This window comes from Ranitomeya variabilis, chromosome 7 (assembly GCF_051348905.1).
Source record: "Ranitomeya variabilis isolate aRanVar5 chromosome 7, aRanVar5.hap1, whole genome shotgun sequence".
Lineage (NCBI taxonomy): Eukaryota > Metazoa > Chordata > Amphibia > Anura > Dendrobatidae > Ranitomeya > Ranitomeya variabilis.
Genome location: NC_135238.1, coordinates 78,524,684 through 78,551,644, shown reverse-complemented (window position 1 = coordinate 78,551,644; position 26,961 = coordinate 78,524,684). Strand labels below are relative to the sequence as shown.

Below are 26,961 nucleotides of genomic sequence, written 5' to 3'. Positions count from 1 at the left end.
CCTCCTCAAGGGGGGGGAGTACTGTTGTGAATTCTGCTCTTGGGCTCCCTCCGGTGGTTGTAAGTGGTAGCGCTGCTGTCTCTGAATCACAGCATTTATCAGGTGTGTTCACTTTTTGCAAATCTGACTGGGCTATTTAGTCTTGCTTCACCCTTTAGTCAGTACCAGTTGTCCATTGTTCCTGGAGGATTCACATCTTTGCCTGGTCTTTCCTGCTTTGCAGTTCTTTTCAACAAAGATAAGTTCTGGCCTTGATTTTTTGCTGTCCACATGCTGTGGCCTTATTGTTCAGTTCTTTTCCATGTTTTTGTCTTGTCCAGCTTGGTCTGTATAAGGATTTGTTTAGTCAAGCTGGTATCTCTGGAGATGCAGATATACCCTCCATATCTTTAGTTAGCTGTGGAGATTTTGTATTTTCTGTGGTGGATATTTTCTAGTGTTTAAATACTGACCGCATAGTACTCTGTCCTATCCTTTCTATTTAGCTAGAAGTGGCCTCCTTTGCTAAATTCTGATTTCAGTCTGTGTATGTTTTTTCCCTCTCCTCTCACAGTCAATATTTGTAGGGGCTGTCTATCCTTTGGGGATTTTCTCTGAGGCAAGATAGTTTTCCCTTTTCTATCACTAGGGGTAATTAGTCCTCCGGCTGTGTCGAGATGTCTAGGAAGCGCTAGGTACATTCCATGGCTACTTCTAGTTGCGGTGTTAAGTTCAGGGTCTGCGGTCAGTACAGGTACCACCTTCTCCAGAGTACGTCTCATGCTGCTCTTAGGCCACCAGATCATAACAGTACAACTGGCCAACAATGAGTTAACCGCATCTCAGAAGAAGGAAAGGAAAGTGCTGAGCCATTTTTTTTTCTGTAGTCTGTTGTGTTTTTTTTTTTTCTTCCCTCTTTACCTCTGGGTGGCTCAGGAGTTCGGTGCTGGTATGGATGTTCAGGGATTGGCTTCTCGTGTGGATCACACAGAGTACGTCTCATGCTGCTCTTAGGCCACCAGATCATAACAGATGACATACTGGTATATACTGTATACAGAAGGAGATGACATACAGGTATATACCATATACAGGAGGAGATGACATACAGGTATATACTATATACAGGAGGAGATGACATACAGGTATACACTATATACAGGAGGAGATGACATACAGGTATATACTATACACAGGAGCAAATGACATAAAGGTATATACTATATATAAGGTAGATGACATACAGGTATATGCTATATACAGGAGGAGATGACATATAGGTATATACTATATACAGGAGGAGATGAAATACAGGTATATACTATATACAGGGGAGATGACATACAGGTATATAATATATACAAGAGATGACATACAGATATATACTATATACATGGGAGATGACATACAGGTTTATACTATATACAGGAGGAGATGACATACAGGTATATACTATATACAGGAGGAGATGACACACAGGTATATACTATATACAGGAGGAGATGACACCCAGGTATATACTGTATACAGGAGGAGATGACATACTGGTATATACTGTATACAGAAGGAGATGACATACAGGTATACACTATATACAGGAGGAGATGACATACTGGTATATACTATATACAGGAGGAGATGACATACAGGTATATACTATATATAGGAGGGCATGACACACAGGTATGTACTATATACAGGAGGAGATGACACCCAGGTATATACTGTATACAGGAGGAGATGACATACTGGTATATACTGTATACAGAAGGAGATGACATACAGGTATATACTATATACAGTAGGAGATGACATACAGGTATATACTATACACAGGAGCAAATGACATAAAGGTATATACTATATATAAGGTAGATGACATACAGGTATATGCTATATACAGGAGGAGATGACATATAGGTATATACTATATACAGGAGGAGATGAAATACAGGTATATACTATATACAGGGGAGATGACATACAGGTATATACTATATACAGGAGATGACATACAGGTATATACTATATACATGGGAGATGACATACAGGTTTATACTATATACAGCGGAGATGACATACAGGTACATACTATATACAGGGGAGATGACATACAGGTATATACTGAGGGGAAAATGACAGGTGTCAGGTCAAAATGACAGGTGTTAGGGGGGAAAATGAGAAAAATTAATGGGAAAATGAGAGGAGTGAGGGGGAAAATGAGAGATGTGAGGGGGAAAATGAGAGGCGTGAGGGGGAAATTGAGAGATGTGAGGGGGAAAATGAGAGATATGAGGAGGAAAATGAGAGACATGAGGGGGGAAATGAGAGATGTGAGGTGCTATAACTAATCAGTTACTATGCCCGGGCAATGCTGGGCTTTTTAGCTAGTAAGTAATAATTATAATTTTAAAAAATCTGAAAAATTACATGACGCCTGCACTCTACCTAATGTTGTCATCTGATGACATCTAGTGGACAACTTATGATACTACAATTTAAACAAAAATCCTAAAAATCCATGTAGAAAACATTTTGTTGAGAAAATGAAGACAGCTGATTGGATACAAATATATATTTTTTTAAATAATTTCTTTAAAGTATATACTTAAGTGCTTCTCGACAAATGGTGCCCATATTCCCCATGGTCAGGAAGTAGGACAACACATACATTATGGTGATCGGTCGGGCACATGATCAGTGCACTGCACCATCACCATAGACACTGGGCTTTACTGAGAACCATGATCCTACAGCAATAGCCTGTGTTATTGCCAGGACAGAGCATGGCTGTTTAACCCCTTAGATAGGCTGCCATTGAGGCCAACCCTTAATTCCCTCAGCGACCCAAACAATGACTCCAGTTTGCCAACTTTATTTTTGTTTATTTTTTTGCCAGCTTCCCATAAAATCACAGACAACCTTTTTTATGGAAACATTAGAAAATCATAATAAACCATTGAGATTTTACCCCCTTCCCGACATGCGCTGTACTAGTACTGCACTAGTACTGCACTGCGGGAACTGCATTTCTGCCTGGAGCACTATTAGTACGGCGACACGATCGTCGCCGTCTCACAGTCAGCGCCGCGGCGATCGTGTGCGGGTGTCAGCTGTATGTGACAGCTGACACCTCACAGCAATACCCACGATCAGTGCAAGCACCGATCGTAGGTATTTAAACCCTCTGATGCCGCTGTCAGTAGTGACAGCGGCACAGAGAAGCATCGCGCAGGGAGGGGGCTCCCTGCACACTCCCACCGGAACAACGCGATGCGATCGCATTGTTCCGGTGGTCTCAATGGAGACCCCCGACTCTAAGATGGCCACGGGGTCCTTCCAGCTCTTGCAGGGAGGTGGCTTGCGAGCTCCTGCTGAGAATAGGTGACGGCAAGCCTCCTTCACTGCCTGTCAGATCACTGATCTGACACAGTGCTGTGCAAAGTGCCAGATCAGCGATCTGACATTATATAGTAATGTCCCATACTGGGACAATGTCATAAAGTAAAAAAAAATATATATTATAATGTGTAAAAATATTTTTTGAAAAAGATCCCCAAATATAGAAAAAAAAATAAACTAAATATTTCCCCAATAAATGCATTTATTTATGTAGATAAAAAACAATAAAAGTACACATATTTGGTATCGCCGTGTCTGTAACGACCCGCTCTATAAAACTGTCCCACTAGTTAACCCCTTCAGTGAACACTGTGAAAAAATAAATAAAAAACAAGGCAAAAAAGAATGCTTTATCATCACGCTGCCGAACAAAAAGTTCGTACTGACCCGAAGAATAAAACTGCCTTATCGATTTTACCACACGCGGAACGGTATAAACGGCCCACCCAAAAGAAATTCATGAATTGCTGGTTTTTGTTCATTCTGCCTCCCAAAAATTGTAATAAAAAGAGATAAAAAAAAGTCATGTGCCCGAAAACAGTACCAATAAAAACGTCAACTCGTCCCGCAAAAAAAAAGACCTCACATGACTCTGTGGACCAAAATATGGAAAAATTATAGCTCTCAAAATATGATGATGCAAAAACTATTTTTTTGCAATAAAAAGTGTCTTTTAGTGTGTGACAGCTGCCAAACATAAAAACCCAATATAAAAACACGCTATAAATAGTAAATCAAACCCCCTTTATCACCCCCTTAGTTAGGGAAAAATAATAAAGTAAAAAAATGTATTTATTTCCATTTTCCCATTAGGGTTAGGGTAAGGGTTGGGATTAGGGTTAGGGTAAGGGTTGGGATTAGGGTCAGGGTTAGGTTTAGGGGTGTGCTAGTGATGGGATTAGGGTTAGGTGTGTGTTAGGGTTAAGGCTGGAGTTAGAATTTTGGGGTTTCCACTGTTTAGGCACATCAGGGGCTCTCCAAATATGACTTGGTGTCCAATCTCAAATACAGCCAATTCTGCGTTGAAAAAATCAAATGGCGCTCCTTCCCTTCCGAGCTCTGCCCTGCTCCTAAACAGTGATCTACCCCCACATATGGGGTATTGGCGTACTCAGGAGAAATTGCACAACTGTTGGCATCCCATTTATCCTATTACCCTTAGGAAAAGATAATTTTTGTGGAAAAATATGATTTTTTTATTTTTACGACTGTACATTATAAACTTCTGTGAAGCACTTGGGGGTTCAAAGTGCTCACCACACATGTAGATAAGTTCCTTGGGGGGTCTAGTTTCCAAAATAGGGTCATCTGTTGGTGGATTTCCACTCTTTAGGAACATCAGGGGCTCTGCAAACGCGACATTGTGTTTGCAAATTATTTCATCAAAAAGTCATATGGTGCTCCTTCCCTTCCAAGCCCTGCCGGGTGCCCAAACAGTGGTTTTCCCCCACATATGGGGTATCGGCGTACTCAGGAGAAATGGTACAACAAATTGTATGGAGCAATTTCTCCTGTTAAAAGATTAGGTGTTAATGAAACGTTTTGTGAAAGAAAAGTAAATGTTTATTTTTTCATTCCACATTCTAAAAATTCCTGTGAAGCACCTGAAGGGTTAATAAACTTCTTGAATGTGCTTTAGAGTACCTTGAGGGGTGCAGGTTTTTTTTTTTTCAAGTGTGAGGTGGTCCCTAAAAAAATGTTTTTGCAAATTGTGTTGTAAAAATGATAAATCGCTGGTCAACTTTTTACCCTCCTAACTTCCTAGCAAAAACAAATTATGTTTCCAAAATTGTGCTGATGTAAAGTAGACATCTGGGAAATGTTATTTGTTACATATGCTGTGTGATATGACTCTCTGATTTAAGGGCATGCAAATTAAAAATGTGAAAATTGCGAAATTTTAAACATTTTTGCCAAATTTTCATTTTTTTCACAAAAAAACACAAGTAATATCGAAGAAATGTTACTGTTATCATAAAGGACAATATGTCACGAGAAAACAATCTGAGAATCACAAGGATCCGTTGAAGCGTTCCAGAGTTATGACATCATAAAGTGACAGTGGTCAGAATTGAAAAAAATGGCCTTGCCTTGAAGTTGAAAACAGGGGTTAAGTGATATATGCCGTGAAAAGAATGAGAACTACAGTCATAATTATCTGCATGTGGTGTTTCTTCGGCTTCAAAAAAAAATCACAGACGCAACAAATTTTCTTTATAGTTGATGAAAAAAGTAAAGTCCCCTGTTTTTATGGACTGACCAGGAATTTCTGTACAGTTGGTAACGCTGGTTTGCCAGTTACAGTGGCCTATACGGCGCCACCATAAGCGTGGTAGGTTATGTGTCAATGTAAAGCCGGCTGCTGAGGAGCGCGAGAAAAATTGTCCAAGTTTCATCAAGAAATCTCAGACAATTTACATCTGATTTTCATCCGATTTCCATTTGTGTGCCATCCATCTCTACTTATACGTCCGCGTGCCATTAGTTTTCTAACATCTACATTAAAAATGTACATGATCAAATACAGTTTCCTTGGTTTATAACAGAAATGTCTCTGTAAAAATCTCTGGGAGATCCAATTTTTTCTATGCACCCACAGACTTGAATGATTATGTCTCATCCGACACTTGAAAGACAATAGTACATGCTGCCATTTTTTCATCTGAACAGCCCTATTGATGACGTGTACTGTCCATGTTCTAGCCAATCAAAAATCAGGCAGCATACAGCCGATTTATTCGCTCGTCTCCTGTAATATATTCAGAACTGTTGATGGCCAAGTTACATAATGAGAAGTAAGCAAGCAAAAATAAAGTTATAGAGAAGCTGCTGTTTAAACTTTTATGTCATAATTCAATGTCATAATTCAATAGTACAGGGTGGGCCATTTATATGGATACACCTAAATAAAATGGGAATAGTTGGTGATATCAACTTCCTGTTTGTGGCACATTAGTATATGGGAGGGGGAAAACTTTTCAAGATAGGTGGTAACCATGGCGGCCATTTTGAAGTCGGACATTTTGGATCCAACTTTATTTTTTTAAATTGGAAGAGGGTCATGTGACACATCAAACTTATTGAGAATTTCACAAGAAAAACAATGGTGTGCTTGGTTTTAACATAACTTTATTCTTTCATGAGTTATTTACAAGTTTATGACCATTATAAAATGTGTTCAAAGTGCTGACCATTGTGTTGGATTGTCAATGCAAGCCTCTTCTCCCACTCTTGACACACTGATAGCAACACCGCAGAAGAAATGCTAGCACAGGCTTCCAGTATCCGTTGTTTCAGATACTGCACATCTCATATCGTAAGGCAATTGCCTATGCTGTGAAGATACAAGATGTGCAGCATCTGAAACAACGGATACACATGCTGCCCCTCTGTAGATTACACACACACTGCACCTCTGCAAAATACACACACTGCCTCTCTGCAGAATATACACCACACGCGCACACACACACTGCCCCTCTGCAAAAATAAACACAATGCCCATCTGCAAAACACACACACACTGCCCCTCTGCAAAACACACACACACTGCCTCTGTAAAATGCACACCACACACACACACCCACTGCCCCTCTGCAAAATACATACACACTGCCCCCTGCAAAATATACACACACTTCACAATATATACACATATATGCACTGTCCCACTGAATAAAGCAGCCCTCCATTCCCACACCCTGCCTCTGTCAAAACTGTGCCCTCTTTCACAATGATACAGTTAATGTTCAGCTCCTTCTGGAGCTCTTACCAGTGCCCACACTGTCTCTGTTCCTTTGCGGCCCGGGGCAGGCAGCAGTGTGATGAGGTCAGTAACGTGATGATGTCTCTGTTTCTTTGCAGCCCGTGGCAGGCAGCAGTGTGATGAGGTCAGTAACGTGATGATGTCTCTGTTCCTTTGCGGCCCGGGGCAGGCAGCAGTGTGATGAGGTCAGTAACGTGATGTCACCACACTGCTGCACATCGGACCCGGGGATGACAGGCGCTCCTCTACCCCAGTCCCATCACAGCACTGTTCAAATGTTCTTGCATCTTTTAGACATGAATACTTTTGAGCAAGAGAAGGGAGTGGCGTGTGTGCACGGTGGTGGGCCTGGCATTCGTGCCCACAGAGAGGGCTTTGCGTGCCTTCTCTGGCATGCGTGCCATAGCTTCGCCATCACTCCCATATCATATACATAGCCAACAGCTTTTGTTTTGACCACAAGATTTTTTAAGCCTGCCACCACGACAAGGTACACTCTTTTGGCAGGGCCCTACTCTACTCTACTGTAACCTATTAAACATTTCTTAAAATATCAAATACTCTTTTTTAGGTATATTTTTATTTATTTTTCTTTAAGGGAATGTGTCACATACATTTTTTAAACTAATTGATACCATATTGTGATCATTTTTTTATAATTTGTATTTCAGGTTTGCAGATTATTGTATTCTGTTTTCTGGACATTTATGGAAGCTGCTCTCTTGTCTGTTTGGAGATGTGGACATTGGACATATGCATGTTTATATATCATAGGACATTATGGGAATGGGGAGAAAGGAGGGTGATTTGAACTTTTATTTTTCTTTACTTTTTTTCAAAACATTTTTTTTACTTTTTGCATGTTTCAATACTCTCTATGGGAGACTAGAAGCTGCAATACTTTGATCGCTTCTGCTACACAATGGCAAGGATCGGATCGCCTGTGTGTAGCAGAAATGCTCACTTGCTATGAGCACCGACCATGGGGTAGCATTCATATCAATCTGGCAATGACAACAATAGAGATCTGCTGCACACCTCTAATTGGCATGTCGACCCATTGGTGACCCGCGATCATGTGACAGGGTCATTGATGGGCGGGATTAACAATGCGCTTCCAGTTAATGCGAGTTAAATGCCACTGTCAGAGATTGATAGTGGCATTTAACTAGTTAACAGCCAAGGGTGGATCGCGATTCCACCCATGGCTGTTGCAGGCATATGTCAGCTGTATAGTTCAGCTGTCATGTGCCTGGAAAGGTGCGGGCTCCGGCACTTACTAATGTGGACTTTAATGAATTTGGGCACCAAAGATGAATGGAAAATAGAAATATAGGCTATGCTGAATGCCTTTTAATTATCATCTCACAAACACATTGGTTAACAATAACCAGAGTGGTCAATGCCCAACACATAAAGAACATTCCGTAACACATTCCCACTAAACATTTTGCTAACTAAATCTATTTTTCATAAGTCGTTTGCTTAAATCCTTTGGTCAATTACGTCTAGCGCCAATAACAAAAGAGAAAACAAACAAAGCAAACAAAAAAGACAACACATATATAACCAATCAATACAATGAAAATAAGGTTAGCACCGCCGCCGCCATCACTGTGTGGGTGGAGGTGCACAGTGTGAGTCTGCATCCTGTGCGCATGCACAGATCAAGGTTTTAGCTCAGTGAATCACTGCAGGTGATTTAGCATTTAACTGTGCAGTGTTATTATGCACCCAGTGTGCGACGGCCCTGAACTGTTGCCCCTTGGGTCCAGTGAGAAGCAAAGAAGGGATGGCCCGGGATGCCACCATGTCCGAGTCCTCCCTCTTTGCTTCTGCTCACTGAGCTCCATACACTAGTAGGAGCACTAATGCCCTGATGGCAGCCCTGTTCCTGCCTGTCGTGAAATGACACTTGTTGACAGCGCATACTTCATGAACTATACAGCTAGTCTGCATAGATCATGGGATGTCAGTCATCCATTCCTGACTGCCTTATAGTTGCCATTTCATCTAAACATTCACTAATTCTTTTTTAAAGCATATACACACATATATTCATTATCTATCTAACAGGATGACTACAGCTGTCCAGACCTGCATCCCACCACAACAACCACTCCGGAGTAATCCCTGGAGAATGAAATATTCCTCAGGGACAAAGTGAGGCGCTACTTACCCCCCTCATATTTCCTCTTCAGAGAGAGCTGCTCAAACTGTTGGGGTGCAGCTTTGGGACGCTATTTTAAGAGATGATGTCCTCCACCCAAGTCTCAAAAGGCTGAAAGGGTATTCAGGAGAGGTGAGTAGTCGAGCTAGGCTATCAGACGGTCACCTCTGTAGCTGTACTGTAATTCTTCCTATGGTTCCAGGGGTGGACATACTATTGGTGCAACTTGTGCGGACTGATGGATATTAATTCTTATCCATCTAATAATGTACAATACAAAATAATATTGTGGTACCGTGTTAGCCAGAAAAATGAATGTAAATACTTATGTCCCAAAAATTGAGAAAAGTATTCAAGGAGTGATACCTTTATTGCCTAACCAGAGAAATTACACAATTATCACTCCTTGAATAATTGTCTCAATTTTTTGGAACATATATATCCATCTAATAGAATGACGACAGCTATCCAGACCTGCATCCCACCACAACAACCACTGCGGAGTAATCCCTGGAGAATTAAATAATCCTCAGGGACAAAGTGAGGCGCTACCTGCCCCCCTCATACGTATTGCCTCGTCAGAGAGCTGCTCAAACTGTTGGGGTGCAGCTTTGGGACCCTATTTTCAGAGATGATGTCCTCCACCCAAGCCTCAAAGGCTGAAAGGGTCTTCAGGAGAGATGGGTAGTCGAGCTAGGCTATCAGACGGTCACCTCTGTAGCTGTAGTGTCATTCTTCCTATGGCTCCAGGGGCGGACTATTGGTGCAACTTGTGCGGACTCACGGATATTCATTCTTATCCATCTAATAATGTGCAATACATCGGTGCACGCATAGTGGGCATGGGGTTTCTTGAAATCCCATCCACTATGCTGCAACATCTGGATGCTGCAGGTTTGACGCTGTGGATGTATGCAGTGTCCAACCTGCAGCGTTTACTGACCGTGGGAACATATCCTAATATATCTGCAAACAGGAAATCACTTTTTTTTCCTTCCCAGAAACCAACTTTCATTTAGCTTTATTTCAAATGACAAAAAAACGCATGCAATGAAAGAACGTATCAAAAACGCAGGTCACCTGCGAGTGACTTCAGGTGCAGATTTGGTGCAGATTTCACCTGTGTCAAATCCTGAGGCATTCCTGATTGTGTGCACATACCCTTATATATTTATATTTACTCTATATGCAGCTATAGGATTACTCTCTTTGCTGTGCATTACTCTACATTTATCGACATAAAACTTCATCTGACGTGTTCGCCCTTGCAAGAATCTTTTCCAGATACCTTTGTAATATTATAATATCAGAGATTAACAATCAACATATGCCGTTTGGAAGGTGCATTGGTCCAATGGAAAAGGTAGGGATATCTAGCGGTTTTTTGGATAAATTTTTTTTAAAAATTCTTATTAGTAGAATTGAATAAAAACAACATTTTAGAAAAGGTCTCACATTGTTTCTATAGTACTGGGGATGTTTTATTTTTATTAAATTCTACTAAAAAAATTGTTCTAACATTTTGTATCCAAAAAACGGCTGGATATTGTTTTTCATCTGAGCTGAGGATTCAATGGCAAGTTCAACGTGGTGAGCTGGATCAATGTCTCCATCAGAGGGGATTGGTCTCGGAGATCCTGTATCATATGGATCTTCATGCCATTCATCTTTACACCATCCAGTGTCAACTAAGTGTATAATGTTTATACCAATATTTCACTCCTGATGAACCTCCAAAAGAGGGGAAACCCATGGAGTTTTGAGTGTACAGCTGAATGTTCAATGTCATGCTGTCACGGATTGCTTATTATGATTCTGTTGACTACTGTATCTCTAACTTTTGATTGTATTGAGTCTATCTCTTCAATTATATGCTGTCACGGATTGTTTATTGTGACACTTGACCATTTTGAATTGATTATATAGCGCATATAAGTGTATAGCTGTCAGTGCAATATTTTACTGTCACAGATTGTCTACTATGACTCTGCTAATCATTATATCAGCTGCTCAATATGACATTGTCATGGCTTGTCTGGTTAAGACTCTGCGGATTATCCTGATTTTTTCCACTGAACTGCCCTAATAGTATAATCATTTTCGGTGACACTATATGTGACAATATCTATCATATAACTGTTGATACTAACAGGGCCGGACTGGGACTAAAATTCAGCCCTGGCATTTGAAGTTACACAGGCCCACTTGTCACATGGTGACTGTATAATATCTTTGTACACTTGTAGGTTACAAGAAGTGAGGGGAGTGTAACACAACTATATAACATATAATTACAGCTGTATCCAGCATTACAGCTCAGTCCTATTTATTGCTTTTAGTTGCAGTACCAAGAAAAGCTGCTACTTTACCTACATAACTGGATCTCGTAGATAATGAAGGGATGAGAAGACCAAAGGCTGTGGAACCTCATTCTGATGCTCCATATACTTTGCCTACAGCCACTTTTGGTTCTGCTGCGCAGCACGAGACCCGGTGACTCTGAAGAGCGGTGACATCAGTAACGTCACTGCTCTTCAGATATTCCGGGTCTTGCGCTGAGTTCGGAGACTGTGAAGAGCGGAATTGTTACTATTGTCACCGCTCTTCAGAGTCGCTGGATCTCACCAGGTCTGGGCTAGTAGTGGGGGTGTCTGATAGACACCTCTCCATTATTTACACCAGGGATTGATAGCAGCTGACATTACGCAGCTGACATCAACCCTAAAAATCATTACACATACCAGAATTAAATGCTGTGGCGGCTGGGAAAAGCAGTAGAGTTAGCGCTATTCCCAGGCGCCGGGTGCTAACTACAACTGTCATCATCCTTACCTGGTCTCCCTGCGAAGCATTTCTGCTGTATTTAGATGCGCTGATCTCAGGCCACTAAACGAGTCCAGCAAAACTTGATCACACATGTGCCAGTACTTGGTAGTAGGAGTCCAATAATTCACAGATGATGTGTTGTGTGAATGCAGTCCTGGGAAAGACAGGACAAAGGGAAAAGAGGGAGAGTGCTATCTAAGCGTAACAGATGAATAAATATTTCTGGATGAGACAAGCACAACTTGAATCTTGCTCACTTGGTGTGGTTGTGCAAAGAGGCACAACACTGGGAAAAGTTTTGCAAACAAAGAAGACACTTCCACTGGTGCGCAGCTCGTCGCAGAAGTTCCAGAGGTGAGAGGTAGCTGAATGAAGAAAGGCAGACCACCGAGTAGTGAGCAGAAGAAGCAGGGAGTTCACCAGCAAACCGGCAGAAGCTCAGGAACCAGCAGCACAAAATACTCAGGCGCCTTAGAACACATGACTCGGACTTAAATAATCAGGACAGACAGGAAGTTCCATGACAGGGCAAGATCCAAGACTCTATCTTGGATCAGGGCGAACAGGCACCAGGAAAGTCCAGAATCCTTACACTATATGATATGTGAGAGTACCTCAGGGTACACTCTCAGCTTTAGAGTTTATCAAGGAAAGGACACCAGGATCCAGCCCCCAGAATGTCCACCTGCTCTGGGGCTGAGTGGGAAAATAGTGTGGGATTTGGTCCACCCATTGCTTGATAAAGGTTACCATCTGTACGTTGATTACTTTTATACAAGCATCCCCCTGTTTCAATCCCTCTCTGCCAGAGCTACCGTCACTTGCGGTACCGTGCGCAGAAACCAGAGGGGTCTCCCTTTGTCACTAATTGAGCAGGCTCTCCCAAAGGGTGAGAGCCGAGCCCAATGTAGCGGCAACATGCTTGTGGTCAAGTTCAAAGACAAAAGGGACGTCTTTTTCTTGACAACAATCCATGGCCACCACCGTTCGAGGTACCCCAGCACAGGTCCACAAACCGGACTGTGCCCTGGTGTACAACAAACACATGGGTGGAGTTGATCTTTCTGATCAAGTCCTCCAGCCCTATAGTGCCATGCGGAAAACGAAGGTGTGGTATAAAAAACTGACTGTGCACATCGTACAAATGGCACTGTATAACGCATATGGAGCGCCCCCAGACGCAGGGCCGCAGGGTACTCGGTACCGGGCCTCTCTGTCTCAGTTCTGGGGTTGTCACGGCAGCTAGACCCGGTCCGTGACCCTGCTAAGGGGCGTCCAATGAAAGATGGGGTAATGGTGCGTGGTGCAGGTCGCGGTGAATAACGAGGACACAGGGTTGCAGTCTCTTTACCTCTTTACTGGAAGCTTCAGGATCCGCAATCCAGAAATACTGTTAACAGGGCTGGCTGAGACCGGCCGGTCTGAAGGCACATCCAGAGTCCCCTTTACAGGTGGAAATCAGCGTCTACCTTCTAGCGCCTGTGTGTTGTAGTACTTCCCTGCTGAGCACCACGGGATAGTCCTCACAACTGTCATGTATATTTCTGTTCTTTCTCTCTCTCTCTCCGTCCCCCAGATGATATGGCTAGGACGCACCCGTATGACGGGGTAGGCCTGGAGCTATTTTATAGGGACCCTAGGGACGCCCCTCTCCCACAGTTTGCCTCCGTTGTCTTCGTTAGGTGTAATGGTGAGACAGCCAACCTATGGTTAACTGCCCGGCCGTAGTTTAAAGTAATGCGTGGAGTCTCTTACTTTCTCGGCGTTCCGGCCACCGGCTACGCGCCTCAGAAGGATGTTGCTGATCTTGAGGCACGACTCCTTCTCTTACTATCTCCTTTTTGCTGTATTTCCGTTCCTCACTTCCCCGCAATAAACCTCGCTTCTTGTCCTTCCTTAGGAGTCTGCCGCTGTAAGACACAGGCACAACTCCGTAAAGATCTGTCCCCTTTCTAGGACTCTGCCAGGATCCCACCCCTGAAATGGTCCTCTCTCTAGCTCTTCCCAGCTACTTTCTCCCTAACTTCCTGTCCAACCCCGTTTTACCAGAGCGTGAGGAGTGGCCTACTAGATAGAACCACTCCCCCTGGTGGCCGGAGTGTGAAGTGTAGTGTGTGTGGGATAACTGGTCAGGTGAACTCCTTTAGTGCCATCAGACGTAACATCACTCCCCTTAGTGGCAGAGCGACATTACTGCAACGACCAGGACTCTGGGGTGCTGCACATACGTGCTATCACGATGTGCAGGTCAGACCAACACCACCTTCCTTCAGTTCCAGGAGGCGGTGATAAAGGCCCTGATGTTTGGAGACGAGGAAGGAGCGGGCCCTAGCACCTCTGGAACTCAAGTTTCCCGTATGGTACCAGGGCAACATTTTCCCAGAGAGGGGATAAGAAAAAGGTGCCGAGTGTGCTATAAAAGGAGGACAAGAAAAACAACTTGTTTCCAATGTGAAACATGTCCTGACAAACCTGGACTGTGTTTGAATGATTCAGAATTCATCATACGTCCATTGACTAAACACATCCTGACATTCCCCTACAGAACTCACCCACACCAGGCTGACATACACACCACACACACCAACCTGACGTACACTATACCACACCACACAGCAACGTGACGTACACTACGCCACACACACCAACCTGACGTACACTATACCACACAGCAACGTGACGTACACTACGCCACACACACCAACCTGACGTACACTATACCACACCACACAGCAACGTGACGTACACTACGCCACACACACCAACCTGACACACTACGTCAGGTTGGTGTGTGTGGCGTAGTGTACGTCACGTTGCCCCCTGAAGAAGCAACGTGCGAAACGCGCGTTGGAGTGCGGGGTCGAGGTACAGAACGCTAACATGAGCACCGGTAAGGACTATCATATGCACTCTGCACTTTACACTATCTGACATTGACAGAGATTGCTACATGTGCATTGCACTTTATATTACTCAATACTGGCAGGATTGCTATATGTATTACATACTATGCACTTTGTGCATTTGGATTACCTATAGGGGTTTATACTAATTCACCTATTTGGATAAATTAATGGCACATATGTGCCTTTTTGCTTTTCCTTATCGCAGCTCATGTTGACATTAACAATTTGACCAGAGGCAAGGGTATAATTATAATTTAAATTGTCATATTTACCCCTGTATAAGTGTCTCTGAGCTTTATATTATGTGCCTCCTCCATATTTCTGTGTTTAGTCTTGTTTAGTGTCTTAATACAATAAAATATTTGGTTTTATAATATTTGCGTCTCAGTATATTTTCTCAAGTAGTTTTTTTGGTTATTGGTGTGTGTGATGTAGTGTATGTCAGGTTGGTGTTTGGTGTAGTGTACGTCAGATTGATGTGTGTGGTGTAGTATACACCACACACACACCAACCTGACGTACACTATACAACACCACACACCAACCTGACGTACACTACACCACACACCAACCTGACGTACATTACACCACACACACCAACCTGACGTAGCGTGTCAGGTTGATGTGTGTGGAATTGTGTACGTCAGGTTGGTGTGTGGTATAGCGTACGTCAGGTTGGTGTGTGTGTATACTACACCACACACACCAACCTGACGTACACTACACCACACCAACCTGACGTACACTACACCACACACACCAACCTGACGTAGCTTGTCAGGTTGCTGTGTGTGGCGTAGTGTGCGTCAGGTTGGTGTGTGGTATAGTGTACGTCAGGTTGGTGTGTGTGGTGTATACTACACCACACACACCAACCTGACGTACACTACACCACACATCAACCTGACGTACACTACACCACACACACCAACCTGATGTAGCCTGTCAGGTTGGTGTGTGTGGAGTTGTGTACGTCAGGTTGGTGTGTGGTATTAGCGGACACGTCGCGTATTGAAAGTATGTAGTGTATGGCAGGTTGGTATGTGGTGTAGTGTACATCAGGTTGGTGTGTGTTGTGTAGTATACACCACACACAACACACCAACATGACGTACACTACACCACACACACCAACCTGACGTAGTGTCAGGTTGGTGTGTGGTGTGGTATAGTGTATGTCAGGTTGGTGTGTGTGTGTGGTGTATACTACACAACACACACAAACCTGATGTACACTACACCACATACCAACCTGCCATACACTACATACTTTCAATACGCGACGTGTCCGCTAACGATTGGAGCAAATTTTCCATTCAAAAAGTCAAATGGCGCACCTTCCCTTCCGAGCCTTGCCATGCACCCAAACAGCGGTTTACCCCCACATGTGAGGTATCGGTGTACTCAGGAGAAATCGCCCAACAAATTTTAGGATCCATTTTATCCTGTTGCCCATGTAAAAATTATTAAAATTGAGGCTAAAATAAAATTTTTGTGGAAAAAAAGTACTTTTTCATATTTACGGATCAATTTGTGAAGCACCTGGGGGTTCAAAGTGCTCACTATGCATCTACATAAGTTCCTTGGGGGGTCTAGTTTCCAAAATGGGGTCACTTGTGGGGGAGCTCCAATGTTTAGGCACACAGGGGCTCTCCAAACATGGCATGGTGTCCGCTGATGATTGGAGCCAATTTTCATTCAAAAAGTCAAATGGCGCTCCTTCCGTTCTGAGCCTTGCCGTGCGCCCAAACAGTGGTTTACCCCCACTTGTGAGGTATCGGTGTACTCAGGAGAAATTGCCCAGCAAATTTTAAGATCCATTTTATCCTGTTGTCCATGTAAAAATTAAAAAAATTGAGGCTAAAATAAAATGTTTGTGGAAAAAAAGTACTTTTTCATATTTATGGATCAATTTGTGAAGCACCTGGGGGTTCAAAGTGCTCACTATGCATCTAGATAAGTTGCTTGGGGGTCTAGTTTCCAAAATGAGGTCACTTGTGGGGGGAGCTCCAATGTTTAGGCACACAGGGGCTCTCTAAACCTGGCATGGTGTCCGCTAACGATTGGAGCTAATTTTTCACTCAAAGTCAAATGGCGCTCCTTCCCTTCCAAGCCTTGCCGTGCGCCCAAACAGTGGTTTACCCCCACATGTGAGGTATTGGTGTACTCAGGAGAAATTGCCCAACAAATTTTAGGATCCATTTTATCATGTTGCCCATGTGAAAATGAACAAATTTAGGGTAAAAGAAAATTTTTGTGAAAAAAAAGTACTTTTTCATTTTTACAGACCAATTTGTGGAGCACCTGGGGGTTCAAAGTGCTCACTATGCATCGAGATAAGTTCCTTGGGGGTCTAGTTTCCAAAATGGGGTCACTTCTGGAGGAGCACACAGGGGCTCTCCAAACGCGACATGGTGTCCGCTAAAGATTGGAGCCAATTTTTCATTCAAAAAGTCAAATGGCGCTCCTTCCCTTCCGAGCCCTGTCGTGCACCCAAACAGTGGTTCCCCCCACATATGGGTTATTAGCGTACTTAGGACAAATTGGACAACTTTCGGGGTCCAGTTTCTCTTTTTACCCTTGGGAAAATAAAAAAATTGTTGCTAAAAGATCATTTTTGTGACTAAAAAGTTAAATGTTCATTTTTTCCTTCCATGTTGCTTCTGCTGCTGTCAAGCACCTGAAGGGTTAATAAACTTCTTGAATGTGGTTTTGAGCACCTTGAGAGGTGCAGTTTTTAGAATGGTGTCACTTTTGACTTCAAATCTGAGGTGGTCCCTAAAAAAAATGGTTTTGAAAATTTTGTTGTAAAAATGAGAAATTGCTGGTCAACTTTTAACCCTTATAACTTCCTAGCAAAAAAAAAAATTGTTTCCAAAATTGTGCTGATGTAAAGTAGACATGTGGGAAATGTTATTTATTAACTATTTTGTGTCACATAATTCTCTGGTTTCACAGAATAAAAATTCAAAATTTGAAAATTGCAAAAATTTCAAAATTGTCGCCAAATTTCCAATTTTTTCACAAATAAACGCATAAATTATTGACCTAAATTTACCACTAACATGAAGCCCAATATGTCACGAAAAAACAAACTCAGAATCGCTAGGATCCGTTGAAGCGTTCCTGAGTTATTACCTCATAAAGGGACACTGGTCAAAATTGCAAAAAATGGCCAGGTCATTAAGGTCAAAATAGGCTGGGTCATGAAGGGGTTAATATCAACCCACAGCTCTCTGTTTAGCCTTTGCTGGTTTGAATGCATAGGGGGATCCTACTTCATTTTTTTATGGGTTCCCCTGCAAACTCACCAGTAAAAGCTAAGCAAACAGCTGTGAGCTGTTATTAACAGTCTGGGAACCTCTTGGGATAGTGTCCCTTTTCCCAGATTATTAACATTAGCCCCCAGCGGTGGGCTTTCCCTTTGCTGGTTATGAAAATTACATGGCAGCCCGTGCTATTTTTTTTTAATTTAGTTCTTAATTTTACACTGGATGTACACATCAGGTGCTTAATACAACTCACATCATTGTCTCTTGGTCGCGCTGATCACAGGGAGACCCAACAACAATGATCAGAGCAGTCTTCAACAGCTGGCACCTGGGGAAAAAGTGAAAACTGTACCATTCTTCCCTGGCGCCAGTACGTGTCATGCTGATGCTGATTTCAATTGTGTGTCATCAGTGTGCACGTGTGCGGCACGCATTTTGTTTGTGGTATTCGTAAAAAACTGACATGTCTGTGGATTTTTCACACGGACCGTATGCACACCACCATTGAATATAATGGGTGTGAATACGCCCATATTTGCAGTCCTTAAAAACGGACCGCATGCGGACACAAGAAATGGATGTGTGAAGGAGGCCTAAAACATTAAAGTACATTAAACATTACAAGAAACAATAGTCATTGTTCAATAGTGTTTTTTTTATTATTATGGATAAAGTAGCTAAAACGCTACTGTCAAGCTGTACTACTGCAGCAAGCCCTGCAGGTCCCAAAAATATTAAAAAACATAATTTTTTAATTAGTCCATCAAAAAGACATCACACTGTTGTTCAATAAAAGTGAACAAGGAAACAAATAGTTCTGTTTTCAGACAGTAAAATCATCTGAGACACTTAACAAGGTTATCAAATACTATATATACATTAAATTATCAATGTGCACTTTAAGAATATTGCTTTTCCTAATATGGATATAGATATAAAAATATTTAATTTCCCACAGCAAATAATGACCATCTTTGAATATCTGCTGTTTAATGATTGCTACATGGATAAGTTCAATTACTTAGGATTTAAAAATTCAGCAGGCTGTGGGATAAAATGGCTATGTTATTCCTTCAGTACCTTTAATAATGGCAATATAACAATAGTTCTAAACCATAGAAAAAGTATCATTTTGTATAAAATCTCTAGTTAACAAGTGTCAATGAAGTTGAGCATCAAGGTCATATTTCTCACAAAATTTGTCTGTGAAGGGAATACAGGTTAAGTACTCGCACCATTCACACTTGATATGATAAAAGTAAAATAAAACCACAAGTCCTGAGAAAAGTCCAAAAAATATCAAAAGAAAAATAATAATTTGACACCTTTTTCGGTACATGTCAAATTTACCAAAACTGATGTATGGAAGAAATGCAAAAGACAAAAAGAAGCCACTAATAAACCCGGATATATGAGCAAAATTGTCAATCCATGGAAGAAGGCCAAATGTGAAGAGGAAGATGACAACAGCAAAAAGTTTGAAGAATGCTCTCCATGGTCTTTCTAGAATTTGCCAGCTCTGGAACAACTCAACAAAAAGGCATGCCAAGATTCCAAATTGAGATCCGGCCGGTCCAACCTGGAAAAAAAGAAATATTCTAAATACCTCACATAAAATAAAATGGTTCTGTTTACACAGCACTTCAGGAAAAAAATCAGAACATTTACCGCATTTTTCGGATTATAAGACGCACTTTTTTCCCCTAAATTTTTTTGGGGAAATGGGGGTGTGTCTTATAAGGTGGATATACCTTACCGGCAGCGGTGGACCAGGGTCCCAGGGTCGCTGCTGGAGGAGGCAATAGTGGTGCATTGCTGCAGGCCACAGGCTGGGATGAGGGGGTGTTCGGATGTGCGCCGCTGCCAGTGTTCGGTGGTGCGGGGGCTCTGCCGACATTTTGTGAAAGCCCAGAGCCCCTGCACTTATATGGTTTACTATGCGGTGGCTGCCGGGAGTGGTGCATGCGCAGATGGAGATCTCAGCACCAAGATCTTGGGAGATGAGATCTCAGCGCTGATTATAAGCAGCACCACCATTTTATTAAAAAAAAGGGGTTTCTTTCCCTATTTTTCTCCTCAAAATTTGGGGCATGTCTTATAATCTGGTGCGTCTTATAATCTGCAAAATACGGTATGTTTCAACAGAAAATTTGTAAACTAAATGTGATATAATGTACTCCAAATGCTTGCTTTGTTTTTACACTTTTTTTTTTTAAATATCAGGAATATATTTGTTCAGGAATGGACTGGTATATGGGATGAGGTCAGGTATATACACTCAACTTTGAAATTGCAACACCAAGAAGGACACGTTGTGGAATTATGGAAATCACAAGATCGACAGACATGATCATAATATGAAAATAATGGAAAAATATAAGCAAAATTTTTGAAAGATCTTGATTTATTCATTATAAAGTATGAGTGCCACATGTAGAAATACACACATTTGCATGTGTTGGCATGATATCAGTGAGGTTATTAATGGTTGTCTGATGAATGTGCTGCCTCATTGACTGCACTTGAGCACACAAATCATCAAGTTCCACTGTTGGCAGCTCCGTTTGCAATTGCCAACCAGTGTCCCAGAAGTGCTCGAAGGGACACAAGTTTGGAGACACTGCAGGCCATGGTAGAACTTTTAGGCCCCGAACTGCTCACAGTAGCGTTAGCAACATGTCTCTAGGCATTGCGTTGTCATGTTGACAAATGGTTCATTGAACACTGAAGAAATGGCTGTACCACTGGTTCAACGACCAAATCAATGTGCCACCGAGCTGTTCGTGTACATGGAATAAAGCTGAAGTGTTGCAGCTTTCTTTTTTCTCAGACTTCACATATAACTGCAGACTGGGATACTTTTCTGCTCGAGCCTATATTATGGATATGTGATTAAAGGGAAGGTACTGCGTTTGTAGATCATTAATAAATCAATGTAATGTAGCATAACATGCTGTTATAACCAAGTTTTGAATGCATTTGAAACGTATTTCGTGTGTTATAGGAGTTTAAAGAAGGCGCTGGGGGCTGACATCTTGTTTTCACAGCAGCAGCACAACGCTATCAGTGTCATAATACGGCACCCCATGGTCATAGGAGATAACAGACAGCCGCTGATCCTATCTCTAACATTGCATTGCATTAGCAGTGAACTGGGCACTCCTCTGTGGGCCGCACAATTCACAGTAGTGGGAGTGTTCTGGTGCCATATTCATGGAGCCCTCGGATCTGCTAACTAAACATAAGCAGTACTGCTTCCAACAGAACAGATCCTATATTGAGGGTTGACAGTGGTTAAATGCAGGAGAAAAGCCAGGCAGAATAGCAGATACATCAAGGAGGAACAGTGCACCATTAACATTATAGGAGCAGGAGCTGTCAGCTGCTTGGCAGGAGTTGTGATTCATGCCTTCCTAAGATAAGATAAGGAGCTGCAGTAAAATGGCCAGGCATTGTGGAGGGAGGTGAGAGAATCATGTCATCTGGGTGAGAGAGACTGATGGGAGAGAGAAAAACAGTAACTGCTGGTGATAGCACATCACAGGGCAGTCTCCCAAAGATGGCACTGCCCTGTGATGATACTCTTCATTCTGCCCCAGGGATACTAGACCACCCAAAAGGGGAGGGAAATGGTGATGTCAGCAGTTACTGCCCCAATTTTGCGGCTAACAGTAAAGCTGGTAAGTCTTACTCTAGCTGAGGCCTAAAACGGAAAATGCTCCCCCTAGCGGTAAATATATGTATCTGTAAGAAAATATATAATATTTTTCATATAGATATGTTTGCAAACAGTGCAAACCTTAATTATAATGTGACTTTGTTGTTGTTTCGTTTATTGTTTGTTATTGTAGTTTGTTCTGTAATGTCATGTTACACATTTCTTCTCAGCTTTATAATCTAAAGCTCTCCCTATTCCTTCCTACCTTATTTTTACCTTATTTCCCTCCCCTCTAATTATAATTACCATTTCCTTTTCTTTCCCTTTATATCTACTTTATTCCTCCCTTTTTTGACTCCCCATATATTCTAAAAATTTCAATAAAAAATTATTGAAAAAAGAAAAACAAAAACCTCACAACAATTTTGCGCAAGATGTTTCAAGCAGTTTTACATTAGAATTAGAAAGTTGTTAAAATCTGGTCTTATGTCTATTTCTGAACTGTATGTCTTGGTTTAGGCTAAGTTCACATTACCACTAAATCTAGTGATGCTTACTTGTTTATTCTATATTAGTCTGTTTTTGTAAACTGCATAAAAAAGTTGCAAACTATGCTTACCTCAGCTCTGTATGGCAGGAAAATAGCACTAGTAAGATTCCCAGTAATACCACTTAAAATGTAAATGATGGAGATTCTATGCCAGCCGGCCAGCTTTTCTAAATCTCGAAGTATTGTCATCTGGAGGCACATGGACACCAAACAGTGCAAGATTCTGAAAATACAAATACATATGGCGTGAGCAGGACCTAGTCATATTTTGTCACTTGTAAGGCCGGGGACACACTTAACGTATAAAAAAACGGTCCGTTTTTCACGGCCGGGAATCGCACAAATGTTTCAAAAACAGTGATCCGTGTGCAGTGCGAGGATGCGATTTCCTCGCATCAAATGATCCGTGTGACATCCGTGTGTCATCCGTATGGCATCCGTATGCCGAGATTTTCTCGCAAGCTTGCAAAACCGACATCTAATGGATTTATGTGCTCAAATGTTCGGGAAAACATATATACAGTATATATATATATATATATATATATATATATATATATATATATATATATATATATATATATATATATATATATATGTCATTGAGACACATATATATATATTCTGTATTTAGATTTCATTCAGCGCGATATCTGTGAAAAGTCGGTAATTCAATTGCCGGCTTTGCATTTCTCCTTCACAAACCCGACAGGATATGAGACATGGTTTACATACAGTAAACCATCTCATATCCCCCTTTTTTTTGCATATTCCACACTACTAATGTTAGTAGTGTGTATGTGCAAAATTTGGCCGCTGTAGCTGCTAAAATAAAGGGTTAAATGGCGGAAAAAATTGGCGTGGGCTCCCGCGCAATTTTCTCCGCCAGAATGGTAAAGCCAGTGACTGAGGGCAGATATTAATAGCCAGGAGAGGGTCCATGCTTATTGGCCCCCCCGTGGCTACAAACATCTGCCCCCAGCCACCCCAGAAAAGGCACATCTGGAAGATGCGCCTATTCTGGCACTTGGCCACTCTCTTCCCACTCCCTGTAGCGGTGGGATATGGGGTAATGAAGGGTTAATGCCACCTTGCTATTGGAAGGTGACATTAAGCCAGATTAATAATGGAGAGGCGTCAATTATGACACCTATCCATTATTAATCCAATTGTATGAAAGGGTTAAAAAACACACACACACATGATTTAAAAGTATTTTAATGCAATAAACACAGCGGTTGTTTTAATAATTTATTGATCTCTCAATCCATTTTCAGACCCTCGCTTGGCAAAACAATAAACACACAATATACATACCCTCTCTGATGTCCTATCACGTCCCACGAGGTAATCCATCTGGAGGGGTTAACTAATATTACAGGCACGAGCTGCGATAAACCACTCGCTCGTGCCTGTAATCCCCGGGTGCTGAAAGGAAAGCTGGATCTGTACTTACATTCAGTCGCGGTGATGCGCCCCTGCTGGATGTTCTCATGAACTGCAGCCTGGGAACTTTTTCCCACGCTCCAGGTCATATGAGGACATCCACCAGGTGGCGCATCACCGCGACTGAAGGAAATGTAGGTCAATGACCTATAGTTACCTTCAGTCGCGGTGATGCGCCCCCTGGTGGATGTCCTCATATGACCTGGAGCGTGGGAAAAAGTTCCCAGGCTGCAGTTCATGAGAACATCCAGCAGGGGCGCATCACCGCGACTGAATGTAAGTACAGATCCAGCTTTCCTTTCAGCACCCGGGGATTACAGGCACGAGCGAGTGGTTTATCGCAGCTCGTGCCTGTAATATTAGTTAACCCCTCCAGATGGATTACCTCGTGGGACGTGATAGGACATCAGAGAGGGTATGTATATTGTGTGTTTATTGTTTTGCCAAGCGAGGGTCTGAAAATGGATTGAGAGATCAATAAATTATTAAAACAACCGCTGTGTTTATTGCATTAAAATACTTTTAAATCATGTGTGTGTGTGTGTGTTTTAACCCTTTCATACAATTGGATTAATAATGGATAGGTGTCATAATTGACGCCTCTCCATTATTAATCTGGCTTAATGTCACCTTCCAATAGCAAGGTGGCATTAACCCTTCATTACCCCATATCCCACCGCTACAGGGTGTGGGAAGAGAGTGGCCAAGTGCCAGAATAGGCGCATCTTCCAGATGTGCTTTTTCTGGGGTGGATGGGGGCAGATGTTTTTAGCCACGGGGGGGCCAATAACCATGGACCCTCTCCTGGCTATTAATATCTGCCCTCAGTCACTGGCTTTACCATTCTGGCGGAGAAAATTGCGCGGGAGCCCACGCCAATTTTTTCCGCCATTTAACCCTTTATTTTAGCAGCTACAGCGGCCAAATTTTGCACATACACACTACTAACATTAGTAGTGTGGAATATGCAAAAAAAAGGGGGATATGAGATGGTTTACTGTATGTAAACCATGTCTCATATCCTGTCGGGTTTGTGAAGGAGAAATGCAAAGCCGGCAATTGAATTACCGGCTTTTCTATAGAACACCGCTGCGTATTTCTCGCAATGCACACGCATGGTCCGTGTGTAATCCGATTTTTTCTCGCACCCATAGACTTGCATTGGCGAGTCTCGGCCGAGATACGCTGACAATCGCAGCCTGCTGCGAGTTCCCTCGGATCCGAAATACGGTGGAGAAAATATCGGATGATGGGAGCTGAACCATAGATTAACATTGGGCCGAGTGCTATGCGATTTTTTATCGCATAGCACTCGTCCGTATTACGGTCTAGTGTGATCCCGGCCTTATAGATAATAATTCTGTTTTATCTACAGACAAAAGATCAACTGCGATAACAATAATTTTATTACTTGCTGAAAAGGAGACAGGTTTTCATTTTTACAACATATGCTGTTTCACACTAGTTGTATCTCTTCTGCAAAATGGTAATGGTGTCTAAGGTTGGTATGGTTATACTAAAGAGGACATGTCACTTTTTAAAAAATTGAGCTAAATGGTTTGCAAAATCCCTGAGCCCTCCTGATTCTGTCACTTTTTTCCCCACTTTGCAGAGATATTCATGTTTGTTTCTTCTCCAGATTCTGCCAATTACAGCTCAGCAGCTGATCTAGCAGTCTGTCCATCTCAGACACTACTGAGCTGTGATTGGCAGCATCTGGGAGGGTGGAAGAATACACCCCCAGAGAAAACTGTGAAGATATGCCCAGTTGACCAATACGCAGAGATTTCACATACTGTGTGTCATGGTTCCACCCCTTAGTGAGTCTGGGATACAGTTATTGACAGCTCAGCCATCCAATCTGGTACAGGGGCATGCTGAGCTGTCAGTGTGTTGATTGACAACAGCTCAACTATCCAATCAGACTGGGAGGTGCTGGCAGTCTCCAAATGTTCATTATCCCAGGTGATTGCCATGATACTTAATTGAGTTGTTTCTCCCAGATCTCTGCCAGACGAACATTCAGCTACATGTGGTTTGTTTCTTCTGTGCCTTGAGTTCTGTATGTTGATCTTTTGTTGCATGACCTTGGACCTCGTTCTGATCATCTGTCTGTTTAACTCCTTCTGCTCTAATCCACTATCCTCCTGGTATTCTGATCTCGGTACATTACCTGACTACGCTTTTTGTCTCTTCCTTCTGTTTTTGACATACTCTCCTGACCTTGTACTGCTTCACTATTCTGATATCTCAAGGCTTGGCTGTGAGAAGTGACTAGCATCACAATGTGCTCCAGAAGAAACAAATGTGAATATCTCTGCAATGGAATGACGCAGTGTAAAAGAAAAAAATAGGAGGAGAATCAGGGGAGCTTAAGAATTTTACAAGGTCCTCTTTAACAAAGTACAATACATAATATTTTTTCATACTATGGTTGAAAAAGTCAATATATAATATTACATACCCAGCATGTAAGAACAGAGAAAGCCATAGCCTATAAAACTGATCTGGAACTTCTGGGTTCAGGAATGGTAGCAGACCACAAACATCATCCATGCAGTGGACCTAAAAATAATATGGACATTTCATCAAATTATCCAATAAATCAGATTCCCTTGGAACTGCAGTGGAAAATATCACATTAGCAAATAGTGCAATCAGAGATATTTCTATATGGAATGAAATGTATGGTTGCACCTTATGCACACTGGCTTAAATCCATTTATCTTGCTTTTTAAGAAAGCTGAGACTTCACATTAAGACTAGACAAAAATAATAGTAAATTAGATAATTGCACTTAGTCGACATCGTTTTTTCGCGGTTTTTTTTAGCATTTTGCAAGCGAAATTAGCTTGCAGAATGCTAAAGTTTTCCAAGCGATCTGTAGCATCGCTTGGAAAACTGACTGACAGGTTGGTCACACTTGTCAAACATAGTGTTTGACAAGTGTGACCAACTTTTTACTATAGATGCTGCCTATGCTTCA

General features: G+C 42.0%; 1 protein-coding gene across 3 annotated transcripts in view; it reads right to left on the bottom strand.

Moving 5' to 3' along the window:
• Positions 1-18,958: 18,958 nt before the first annotated feature.
• RHBDF1 (rhomboid 5 homolog 1) overlaps positions 18,959-26,961 on the bottom strand; it is a 270,222-nt gene continuing 262,219 nt past the window's right edge. For all 3 annotated transcript variants that reach the window (XM_077275324.1, XM_077275323.1, XM_077275325.1), the window contains 3 exons: positions 26,440-26,540; positions 22,599-22,752; positions 18,959-19,900 (listed from right to left, as the gene is read on the bottom strand). In XM_077275324.1, coding sequence (XP_077131439.1) covers positions 19,481-19,900; positions 22,599-22,752; positions 26,440-26,540 — 675 coding nt within the window. In that variant the 3' untranslated portion in view covers positions 18,959-19,480. The remainder of the gene's footprint in view (positions 19,901-22,598; positions 22,753-26,439; positions 26,541-26,961) is intronic.